The sequence below is a fragment of the Dioscorea cayenensis genome, chromosome 7 (assembly GCF_009730915.1).
Source record: "Dioscorea cayenensis subsp. rotundata cultivar TDr96_F1 chromosome 7, TDr96_F1_v2_PseudoChromosome.rev07_lg8_w22 25.fasta, whole genome shotgun sequence".
Taxonomy (NCBI): Eukaryota; Viridiplantae; Streptophyta; class Magnoliopsida; order Dioscoreales; family Dioscoreaceae; genus Dioscorea; species Dioscorea cayenensis.
The window spans coordinates 1,726,860-1,740,009 of NC_052477.1; the positions used below are offsets into that span (position 1 = coordinate 1,726,860).

General features: G+C 31.7%; 1 protein-coding gene across 3 annotated transcripts; it reads left to right on the top strand.

Moving 5' to 3' along the window:
* Positions 1–8,775: 8,775 nt before the first annotated feature.
* On the top strand, positions 8,776–10,316 carry LOC120265631. 3 transcript variants are annotated; one of them, XM_039273582.1, is made up of 2 exons: positions 8,776–9,119; positions 9,223–10,316. In XM_039273582.1, the coding sequence occupies exon 2, from the start codon at positions 9,293–9,295 to the stop codon at positions 10,190–10,192; it is 900 nt and encodes a 299-aa protein (XP_039129516.1). In that variant the 5' UTR covers positions 8,776–9,119; positions 9,223–9,292; the 3' UTR covers positions 10,193–10,316. The 3 variants fall into 3 exon arrangements, with proteins under 3 accessions (XP_039129516.1, XP_039129515.1, XP_039129514.1); XM_039273581.1 differs by having other exon boundaries at positions 9,226–10,316; XM_039273580.1 differs by having other exon boundaries at positions 8,777–9,119; positions 9,269–10,316.
* Positions 10,317–13,150: the final 2,834 nt, after the last annotated feature.

Below are 13,150 nucleotides of genomic sequence, written 5' to 3' on the forward strand. Positions count from 1 at the left end.
GTGCAATCTGAGGGGACTAAAAAGGCGATTTTTATTTTAAGGGGACTAAAAGGATGAAAAACGCAAAATACATGGACTAATTTGATATTTTGACCTTTGATATATCTGAGAGCCGGCCTTACGATGAATTCTAATAAGTTGTTTTTCTGGTCCAAATTAAATAATTATGAAAGTTTTAGAAAATGTTGATTTAATTAGAAAATAAAAATATTAAAAAAAGAGTGCAATTAACACACATGTCCTTGTATCATGCATTGATTCATTGACTCATGCGCTGATACAATTTGTGCATATATTTAAAGTAGTTGTACAAGTTGCTCTAGAATTTTGAAAATAATTTTTTTTAAATAGTTTATATTAAATATGTATTATGAATATGAAAGATTTAATGACATTAATTGTCAAGGTATTAAATTAATTTTATATTAAATATTTAATAAGATTTTTTTTAATGAAACTAGTAATTTTTAGAAAATGAAATTTCTTTCTAAAATTTTGAAAAGTTGAAATTTTTTTCTATATTTTTAAAATTATTTAGCGTTGTATTAAATGTTGGAAATTATTAAAATAATTATACCTATCAAAATCCTTATAATTATAATTAAGTGAATAGGGTGAATTCAATTAAAAGATATTATTTATAAAACCTTATGTTATAAATTAATTATTGTTATAAAAAATATTTAATGGAATTAATTTGGTTAAGATCATTACATTAAATTGATTTAACATTAAGTATTTAACAACACCTTCCAATTAAAATTGATAATTTTTGAAAAATGAAAATAATTACATTAAATTTCGTTGCTTCAACGGTATATGTGAAAAAATAATAGCATTGCAAATTTATAGAAAAACAATTATAGTGGTACATATATAAAACAACCTAAATCTTAATAGTTAATCTCAACAAACTTAGCATGATATACTGGTGAGCATTTTTTTAAAATTAAAAAAAAAATGAAAATGGTATACGAATAATTTCATATTTATTAAATTATACATACATAAATGTTAGGTTTATGGGAAGATGGGGAAATGGACATTCTATTGTAGAAAAAAAAATTAAAAAATGAAAATAAAGGAAATTAAATGATGGAGGTATTCATATTGAATAAATTTTAATGAAGATAAATAACAAATTTTAGGATTAGTTTTCTCTTTCAATACAATTCATGCAATTTCTTTTCTCAGTATAACTTTATTTTTCACAAAAGAATTTTATGCTCGCCTGTGCCTATAATGTTACTATTTAGTTTGTCATAGTTTTTTATTTTATTTTATTTTTTTTATGATTTGATTGTCCATTCATTTATTGTTTGGTTGTGTTTATTTTGTTGTAAATATCATATATGTTTGATATGTTCTTATTTAGATGAATTTGTAAATAGTGAAAAACCAAGTAGCCAAATGTTTTTTAAATCTATTTTATCAAATTTAAAAGCTTAATAATTGAGTTTTGTATTAATTATATTGTGATAAAAAATGTGTACGGAAATTTTTTTTTTTAGAATTGGTTGAAGGCATACTAATTCAAGCAGTGATACTTAGAATCGTAAGACTTTAGGAATGTTTGATTCAAATTCCGCATAAATTATCGGTTTGACTTTTGTTGGAATAGATTTTGATGTAAGTGATTATTAAAAAATAAAAATAAAAACTATGCTTAACATCACTTAGTTTATTTCTCTATATATTTCTTTAATCTTAATCAAAGAAACTTACATTTCGATTTTTTTACTTATTGTTACTAGTTGGTGCATAAGATAATAGGCTTTACGCCCTTTATGGAGGAGTCTGGCTTAGTTGAATAGAATTGCACGTGCTTACTTCAACATTGATTTTATACTAACAAATTTAATGCAAATGCTATATAGCTAGGATATTTATAGGTATGTTTCATATGTCACACCCCGACTTGCGGCCCCGGGACGCGACAATCACCACAATGACCCGAGGAGGGATACCTCACCATTCTACTCTCGAGTCGTCGTAAGGCTAGCACAAACCCGAATCAATACCACTTAACCAAAAAACACTTACACAGGAAGATATACAAGACTAAAGATACATCTAATACACAGAAGAAGCAACAACATCAAACCTATTAATGAAATTCAAGAAGCATATTGATCATAAATACCACAAGGTTTCAACATAAATAAACAACATATGAAACCTACACATAGAGTAGCAAATACACTAGTGGATCCATGTTCTTATACAATGCAAAATGTTCTTTAAGAAATATACATAAGACAAGAAATATAAAGATAAATGCCAACAGTTCATTACACAGCCATACTACTGCTTGCTAAATTAAAGCCTGGAAAGGAGGTAGGGGGTGAGTAACCTAAGTCACTTAGTGAATGGGTTAGCATAGTTTTAGCAGAATAGTCAAATAAACCAAAGAATTTTCTTAAACAATATCTCATACTAAAACATGAATTTTGACATTTCACATAAGTACAGATAAACGCAAGGTATAAGAATCAAATCAATCAACCTCATAAAATACCCATTTTCGATCAAATGAATGTTTCAACAATTTTAAAAAAAATCCACAAATGTATAACTCAAGTTCAATATTACATATAAGATAAGCCTAACATCAAACAATGTCTTAACAAGTATACAATAGAATACTACTCAAAAACCCAATCACATGAAAACAAAAATCTTCTCAAATACGAAAATTCCATCTCGAAGTAATGATCAATGGCCTAAAAACGCTTTCAAACTTAGCTGCCATCGCGACTTGGTGAGAGCCATCAAAATGTTCATAACTTTGATGTTGGCCCACCAAGACCGATATGGTGACTCCAGATTCTCAATGCATATCCATTCAAGATTCTACATGCCACTTGAACTGGACAACAAACTCGGGTCTTCACGCCACCTCAACAGGTTGGCAGTGAGGATTGCCTACAATAGTAGGGCAAGGCTCCGCCTGGTCACCATCAAAACATGTGGAAGCACAACAAAATGCAATATATGCATAACAAGCATGCGGTCCGGATCAAGACACCATCCCCAACTCGGGATGAAAAGCCCGATTCAACAAATCTCAATGGTAAAAAGCTCAACAACAAATAAAACATGCTTTCAAAGATCATTTTTAATTTCCAAAGCGTGAGGCAATAATGGCATAATACTTTTTGATCAACCAATTAAGAGTTTTCCAAATATAAATCAAAAGTAGTAAAGTTTTATCCAAATAGATCAACACATCGAATTGAATACGATAAAATCAGGACACAATCATAAATCACACAAAGACGGCATTTAAATCAAATTCTACTAAAATGTGCATCAACATAAACCCACTCACTCTTAGGCGATTTAAATTTCTAGCACGCTAATCTTCCGCCAGTTCCTTTCTTCGAGCTGAGATCTCACCGCCTAGCCAAAGCACCAACGTAAACAATAAGAAATAAAACAAGTCAACCACAACCAAGGAAACCCTAGGTTCACTAATCGACGAGCAACCCTAAGTCGACTCTAGGGTTGTCTCAGAATTGGCTACCAAGGTTTCCAAGAAGTTTCTACGGATGATTGGCTTCAACATAAACCAAAGAAACAAGTAAACAAGGAAGGTTCACTAGTGCTACAGTAACACTACAGTAATCAAGAAACCTAGCAAGAAATGGTTCATGGATTCAACAATCCAAGGAAGCTAAAACAATGCAAAACAAAACTCTTAAGTTATCAAAACTATAACTAACAAGAAGAACATGGATCAAGCCAACAATCAAACCCTTAGGCTGTCATCCCTCAACAACAAGGAAAAACATGAAAATGGGGGCTTACCTCAAAGTTTCAAAGGAAAGATGGATGAATCTTGGCTCCTATGTTGGAAGAACAAGGCTAGAAACTTCTCTTATAACTCCAAAAAAACATTAAGGAAATGAGAGGAAGAAGGGGGAAGAAATGGAAAAGGGTTAGGGTTTACAAAGACTCAGAAACCCCTTCAATCAAAGTTGGAAAAGGCAAAACACTGGCGTACTTCACAAAAAGCACTAGCGTGCTTAGGGAAAAGCACGGGTGTACTTCAGAAAAGAGCACGCATGGACGTCGCCAGGAAAGCATGGGCGTGCTTCAAGAAAGAGCACATGTGTGCTTTACCTCGTGCAAATCTTTCAAATTTCAGAAAACACTCAACACAGGTAGTGGTCTTCGAGCAGAGTCGTGCTCTTCAAAGCAGGGGTGTGCTTCAGGGTGTGCTTCAGGGCGTGCTTATTACAGGTTGGCCAATTTTACTCCAAAATCAAGTCAAACACTCTCATGTAAAAAGCATGAGCATAAACATGGTCTAAACACCGACGTGCTTATGTTTTTAGACTAAAAACATCAAAACACACTACTTTTCACCAAAGAACTTCCCCAACTAAAACAAACACTTTGGAACGCACTTGGAAAAGACGACAACGGCAAGGAAAAGGTCACTAATACCACATTATAGTTCCAAATTGTATAGTAGTACACACACAAAATATATATCTAACTACAATTGTTTTGAATAGATAAGCTTTAATGGACATATGCTATGACAACGAAGATCTTCCAATAGGAATGCTTACCAAACTTGATAAAGTAAACATTATTTCGGTATTCCTTTGCTTTATCATAAATAAAAATTATTATCAATATTTATTTCACGCAAATATATATATTTTAAAATTATTAAAATGGTAAAACCTCCATAGCAAATTAGGGAATTATATAGTATCTACCGATTTCTGAAGTGATTCGTGGCCTTTTCATATCCCTTGGCGTTTGAAACCAACTTTAATTAATACGCATCTTCCTCTTGAAAACATTACCATTAAATAGTCTTAATTTCAGAGAGTTTTATAACAATTGGTTAGCATTTAGCTACATATATAATTTTTAATTTTAACCACATAATTTTTATAAATATCTAATGAAGAAACTCATATATATATTAGTATCTAACAACCAATTGCTTCTTCCCTAAGCCATCAAAAGCATTAAAAAAAAAACTTAGCTTTGAACATATCAGTGATGGCATTTTCAAGTATTTGAGATCTCTATTTTCTTGTTACAGTGGCAGAATTTTCGTCTCTAAAATCTCTACTTTCATGTAGCATTGATGTAATTTTCCTTCTCTGAAACCCCTATTTTCTTGTAGTAGTGATAAAATTTTATGTCTCATTTTCTGATACCTTTGTTTATTTTAGTAGTGAACGAGAGGAAGAGAATCATGGGGGTGCAACTTATTCAAACTTGGCAAATGCTTCCGCAAATGCTTTAGCTGCAGGATCACGCCTAAATTCGATTCCTTAATGGAAGAGTATCGCAATATCAGCAGCGCTGCTAGAAACTTCTTAAACTCTTGAATAGAAAAGCTTTGATGGACATATACTAGAAAAGTTTTATAACAATTGGTTAGTATTTAGCCACATAATTTTTTTTATTTTTTAATTGTAACCACATAATTTTTATAAATATCTAATGAAGAAACTCATATATAATTGTTAGATGAGTTGCAATTTTGGACTAGTGATGCCGTGTGTGGAATGAAACTAGTATATGTCATAAAAGAAAAAAAAAAAGGAATAAAATAAAGTTGACTAACAATGCCGTTTGTAGTGGTGTCAAACGGGCTGACCCGGCCCGGGCCCACACGGCCCATGCACTATGCGTGCTCGGGCCGGCCGCAGCCCGTCTGAAATCGTGCTTGGGGCCGGCACGGTCAATAACTCACAAGGTCGGCCCGTGCCACGTGGCCGCAGGTTATATTATATTTATATTTTTTATTTTAAACCCCAAAAATATAAAAAAATACCCTAAAATTGCTAAAAAAATATAAAAAAATATACTAAAATTTAAAAACATAGAACTAAAAGCTTTATTGACTAAAAAAACAAAAAAATATACCATTTTTAAAAAGAAAAAAACTTACGTTTAGGTGCTGGGGCCATGTTGGCTGAAGCGGGCCAGCGAGCCGTCTTCGGCCCGGTAGACGCAAATTCTAACTCGACATGGCCCGGGGTATGGGCGTGCACGCTCGAGCACGATCTTGTAGCCCAGTGCTTGGGCCAAGCACGGCCCCAGACTCATCTGAGGGCGTCGTGCAGCCAGGGCGAGCATGACCCATTTGACACCACTAGCTGGGTTTGTGAGGCGAAACCGAGTATAAATGTTAAAATATATTACACATTACCTCTTTATTTAAATTTAAACTCTAATGTTCATTCATATATAATCCAAGATTTGTAACAACTGGTTAGTATTTAGCCACATAAACTTTTATTTTTTTTTAATTATAACCACGGAAGTTTTATAAATATCTAATGAAAAAGATCGTGTATATATAATAGTACTTAACAACTAATTGCTGCTTTATCATAAATAAAAATTATTATCAATATTTATTTCACACAAATATATATATATATATATATTGAAATTATTAAAATGGTAGACCCTCCATAGCAAATTAGGGAATTATATAGTATCTAAGGATTTCTGAAGTGATTCGTGGCTTTTTGATATCCCTTAGCGTTTGAAACCAACTTTCATTAATACTTATCTTCCTCTTGAAAACATTACCATTGAATAGTCTTAATTTCAGAGTTTTATAACAGTTGGTTAGTATTTAGCCACATAATTTTTTTTTATTTTTTAATTATAACCACATAATTTTTATAAATATCTAATGAAGAAACTCATATATAATTGTTAGATGAGTTGCAATTTTGGAATAGTGATGCCGTGTGGGAATGAAACTAGTATATGTCATAAAAGAAAAAAAAAGGAATAAAATAAAGTTAACTAACAATGCCGTTTGTAGACTGAAACTAGTATAAATGTTAAAATATATTGCACGTTTTCTCTTTATTTAAATTTAAACTCTAATGTTCATTCATATATAATCCGAGATTTGTAACAACTAGTTAGTATTTAATTAGCCACATAAATTTTTGATTGTTTTTTAATTATAAGCACAAAATTTTTATAAATATCTAATGAAAAAGCTCGTGTATATAAAATAGTACTTAACAACTAATTGCTGCTTTATCATAAATAAAAATTATGATTAATATTTATTTCACGCAAATATATATTGAAATTATTAAAATGGTAAACCCTCCACAGCAAATTAGGGAGTTATATAGTATCTACCCATTTTTGAAGTGATTTGTGGCTTTTTCATATCCTTTGGAATTTGAAACCAACTTCATAAATACGCATCTTCCTCTTGAAAACATTACCATTGAATAGTCTTAATTTCAGAGTTTTATAACAATTGGTTAGTATTTAGCCACATATATTTTTTTATTTTTTAAATGTAACCACATAATTTTTATAAATATCTAATGAAGAAACTCATATATAATTGTTTGATGAGTTGCAATTTTGGACTAGTGATGCCGTGTGTGGAATAAAACTAGTATATGTCATAAAAGAAAAAAAAAAGAATATCATAAAGTTGACTAACAATGCCGTTTGTAGACTGAAACCAGTATATATGTTAAAATTTATCACACGTTACCTCTTTATTTAAATTTAAACTCTAATGTTCATTCATATATAATCCTAGATTTGTAACAACTGGTTAGTATTTAGCCACATAAACTTTTGATTATTTTTTTAATTATAACCATAGAAGTTTTATAAATATCTAATGAAAAAGTTCGTGTATATATAATAGTACTTAACAACTAATTGCTGCTTTATCATAAATAAAAATTATTATCAATATTTATTTCACGCAAATATATATATATATATATATATTGAAATTATTAAAATGGTAAACCCTTCAAAGCAAATTAGGGAATTATATAGTATTTACCGATTTCTGATGTGATTCGTGGCTTTTTGATATCCCTTGGCGTTTGAAACCAACTTTCGTTAATACCTATCTTCCATTTGAAAAGATTACCATTGAATAGTCTTAATTTCAGAGTTTTATAACAATTGGTTAGTATTTAGCCACATAATTTTTTTTTATTTTTTAATTGTAACCACATAATTTTTATAAATATCTAATGAAGAAACTCATATATAATTGTTAGATGAGTTGCAGTTTTGGACTAGTGATGCCGTGTGTGGAATGAAACTAGTATATGTCATAAAAGAAAAAAAGGAATAAAATAAAGTTGACTAACAATGCCGTTTGTAGACTGAAACCAGTATAAATGTTAAAATATATTACACGTTACCTCTTTATTGAAATTTAAACTCTAATGTTCATTCATATATAATCCGAGATTTGTAACAATTGGTTAGTATTTAATTAGCCACATAAACTTTTGATTTTTTTTAATTATAACCACAGAATTTTTATAAAAATATAATGAAAAGCTTGTGTATATATAATAGTACTTAATTACTAATTTCTGCTTTATCATAATTAAAAATTATGATCAATATTTATTTCAAGCAAATATATATTGAAATTATTAAAATGGTAAACCATCCACAGCAAATTAGGGAATTATATAGTATCTACCGATTTTTGAAGTGATTTGTGGCTTTTCATATCCTTTGGCATTTGAAACCAACTTCATTAATACGCATCTTCCTCTTGAAAACATTACCATTGAATAGTCTTAATTTCAGAGTTTTATAACAATTGGTTAGTATTTAGCCACATAATTTTTTTTTATTTTTTAAATGTAACCACAAAATTTTTATACATATCTAATGAAGAAACTCATATATAATTGTTAGATGAGTTACAATTTTGGACTAGCGATGCCGTCTGTGGAATGAAACTAGTATATGTCATAAAAGAAAAAAAAAGAATAAGATAAAGTTGACTAAAAATGTCGTTTATAAACTGAAACCAATATAAATGTTAAAATATATTACACGTTTTCTCTTTATTTAAATTTAAACTCTAATAATCATTCATATATAATCCGAGATTTGTAACAATTGGTTAGTATTTAATTAGCCACATAAAATTTTCTTCTTAAGTACTATTATAATAGTACTTAAGAAGTAATTATTACTTCTCTAATATGGCATCAAAAGCGTAAAAAAAAAAAAGAAAAAAAATCTGAGTTTTGAATTCGTTAGTGACGGAATTTTTCATCTTTGAGATCCATGTTTTTTTTTGGTAGCAGTGGCGGAAATTTTAATCTGTAAGACGTCTTCTTTCTTGCAGCCTTGATGAAATTTTCTATATTTGAAACTCCTATTTTTTTAACGGATTTTTTCGTTCTGACACCCTTATTTTTCTTGTAGCAGTGACAAAAATTTTCGTCTCTAAAGCCTTTGTTTGTTTTGTTAGTGAAGGAGAGCAATAGGATCATGCATGGGGTGCATCATATCCAAAATTCGCAAATTCTTGCGCAAATGCTTCGGCCCCAAGATCACGCCCAAAGTCGATTCCTTAATGGAAGATTATCGCAAGTTCAGCACCCCTGCCAAAAACGTCTTAAGCTCTTTCATAGAACAACTCAGAGAGAACCAATCCACCTCCGCCGATCTCCTTGAAGAAGCCGTCAACCGTTTCAGAAATGACGAGCCCAACACGTCCGTCCTCATGAGTTTGCAAAAGTTCAAAGCCAAGTGCAACACTTACCTCCATGAAAATAATCTTAACAGCTCATGCGAACGGGAGGACAGCTGTAATACCTATACCGACAAGTTCTCAGGTGTTAAAAACATCCTGGATGAAGATCTCAAAATGGTGGAACGTTGGAATACAGTTGCACAATGGGTTTTCTTTGTGATCAGCCTTGGATTGCAAATCACTTCTTCGGTGCTTTCTTACGTGGGTAACCATCCGTTGGTTGCCGCTGTCATTGGCCCTGTGGTGTGCAAGGGGATTGACTCACTGGAAAGTAAGATTAACAACCTTTGTTTTGAAAAGCGTAAGAACTCCCTTAAAAACAAGATAGACAATGTTGATCTATTGATGATAGCCATTGATAAGCATCGCAGAATTAAAGACCGCATGCTGCAAGCTTCAAGAGACATTGAAAAGATCAACGGCTTTAAAGCGCGTGTTCATAAGCTGGTGGATGTTTATATTAGTAACTTTGCTGATCATGGGAATGATGAGGAAGCGGCAAAGTTAGCAGCCATGGATAGGATTGAAACTGAGAATAGATGTTTACAGATAAGTCTTCAGGATTTGTTGAGGAACGTGGAGCGGTGTCTTGAGGACCTCAGCACAGCCACGGAAAACATCCAAAGGCTTAAAAATTAATGAGGTAAAATTAAAAGCACATGGAGGTATATTAGTGGTGGTACGATGGCTGCGGAGGCGCAGGACCGATCGATCACGGGTTAGGTGTTGATTTTCTTTGTTGGGTTTCGAAGAAGCCTGTTGTTTTCCGTGTTTTGTTTATGTTTTTGTCGTTTGTTTTGGATTTATTGTTGTATCATATTTAGGAGTTTGTAATTTTATTCTTTGTTTATCTTTCGCCTTTTTTACTTTTTGATTAGTAGAGAATTGCTGTGCACTTGCTTTGTCTTAATTGAAATGGTTTATTCATTTTTTTTTTTTTAAAAAACAAACTACTGCATATACAAGATTGCATATACTTCCATCCTGTTTCTTGTGTTTTTGTTTTTCATATCTCCTCCGTTTGTTCGCATTTGTTACCTCTTACTTTTTTATCAATAAAATAAATAAATAAATATATAAATTTGTATTTACAGATAAATAAGAATGCACTAATTCAAAATGACGCATGCACTGATTCAAGCACTGGCTAGATGCCAAAACATTCTGACTAGCGAGTCATCTACAAATGGCAGAGGCTTTTTTTTCTTTTAATTAAATAATCAGTTAAAAATGCAAACAAATTATTTATTTGTAATATATATATATAGAGAAGTGTAGACTATATCAATCTCATAATTAATCACTATGATTAATTTCTCATTGTACTTGTATAAATAAACTAAGAACTAATACATCAATTAGAAAACACTTTCAACAATTAACAATGGACTTGATATACAAAAGAAACAAATATAGGGCACTAAACTTTTCAACATGGAGAACTCAATTGAGAAAAACCACAGGATTGAAGACTGGACCTTCATCCCATCATTGGAGAAAAACAACCGTGAGAATGAACTTGGATCTGTTCAAGCTCTTTCACCCCTCCAATTCTGCCCGACCCAGCTTCTAATGTCTCAGATATTGTTGGGCCCAACATTGACAATGATTTTAAATCAAACTAAGGCCGTTTTGAATGAGTTGATAACTGGTGAGCTGGATTATGATGCCAAGCTTGCAGGGATTAAACAGTTTCACACTAATGAACCAAATTAACTTAATTAAAAGCAGCTAATTTGAACCTGCTCTCAAACAAGATGAGCCCAACTTGATGCCGACCCAAGTTGTGTGACCATAGCCCATCATGAAGCCCAAATCAATTTTAAGTGGGCCTGAAGCTCTACAGCCCTAGCTAGGGTAACTAAAGGTTTTTCGGCTGACCCAGAAAATAGTGCCAATAGCCTGCTACGATGCTTCTAAACCTCTAATTCCCCAAGCCATTATTTTGGGGTACATTAGGCATTTAAAGCCATGCCCACCTCAAGATTATGGCTTGATTAAATCCACAAACTCACCTCAGACTGTGAAAATGAAAAGGTCTTTGATAAAAACCTAGCTGAAAATTTTACAGGAGACCGGTAGGATGAAGTAACTATTAAAGAATGACAGTTGCTCCCAAGGAGTGGTCCAAATTATTATTTTTTTTTAATCTTTCTATGTCCATGTCCAGTGGACTGATTTTGTGTTGTTATCTCTATTATTGTATTTGTGTGTTTGTGTTTTTTTAATTAAATTAATGTGTTTATCTACTTTTTCTAAAAAAAAATCACAATATTTCATTTAGATGAATAATTTATGCAATGAAAATAATAGGAATGCAAAGTTTTTTTTTTTTTTTTTAATAAAAGTAAGAAACGTTGCCCTATAAAGGGTTGTCAAAAAGATAGATAAGTATGTTGGTGCATTAGTTTTGGTGGTTTAACAACCCTTAAAGATTTACTATATGGGGTAAACTAGCACGAGAGGCAATGCGGCATACTACATGTGCCTAAGTGTTGAGATAATGATGTTTATTTTTAATTTAGTTAGGATATTTTTTATTTAAATATTTAAGTTAGCTGTTTGTTGATTAAGATTCAAATTAGTAGAAGATTATCTTTTCAAAATTTTGCCTCTATAAAAGCTTCAGTGGTTATGAATAAAGTATGCAATTTTTTTCATCTCTTTTTTTAAGTTATCAGTGGTATCAAGAGTCGGGTTTTCAACAAAAGGGAGAGTTGTTTGTAGCGAAGAAATTTACAATGTCTGCCGACAATTTTGTGCAACCATCTATTTCACGTTTTGATGGTCACTACGATCATTGGAGCATGTTGATGGGAAATTTTTTAAAATTAAAAGAGTATTGAAATATTGTTGAATTTGGAGTTGAAACCTCGAATGTTGGAGTGGTACCTATAGAAGCACAATGGAAGGAACTTGAGGCATCAAAGTTGAAAGACTTGAAGGCGAAGAATTACTTATTTCAGGCCACTGATCAATCTATTTTGGAGACGATTCTTTGCAAAGAAACCTCTAAGTATATTTGGGATTCAATGAAGAGAAAATATCAAGACTCATCAAGAGTGAATCGTGCACAACTTCAAGCTTTGAGAAGGGATCTTGAAAATCTACAAATGAAGGATGACGAATCTGTTAACAACTATTTTGCAAGAACCTTGGGGTTAGCCAATAATATGTGTTTTTATGGGGAGAAGATAAACAATGTGGCTATTGTTGAAAAGATATTGAAATCTTTGACAACAAAATTTGACTATATATAGTCTGCTCAACTGAAAAATCAAATGACATGGATGCATTCTCCGTTGATGAACTTCAAAGCTCTTTATTAGTTCATGAACAGAAGATGAACTGTAATTTTACTGCTGAGGAGGAAGCTTTGAAGGCCTCTACAACCAATAACTTCTCAATATTGTCGAGGTGGAAGTAGAGGAAGAGCGGATAGAGGCTACAAAAGTAGCAACAGAAATACTAATGATGGTTATCTACAAAGTAAAGGAAGAGGACGAAGTCAATAGTTTGGTAAATCTAAGATTGATTGCTTTAGATGTCATCGATTTGGTCATTCCTGTTTTAAATGTTACACCAAGCTACCTAATG

Excerpts from the sequence above, each read along its gene's own strand:
- LOC120265631 (XM_039273582.1), top strand. The coding sequence starts at position 9,293 with ATGGGGTGCATCATATCCAAAATTCGCAAATTCTTGCGCAAATGCTTC.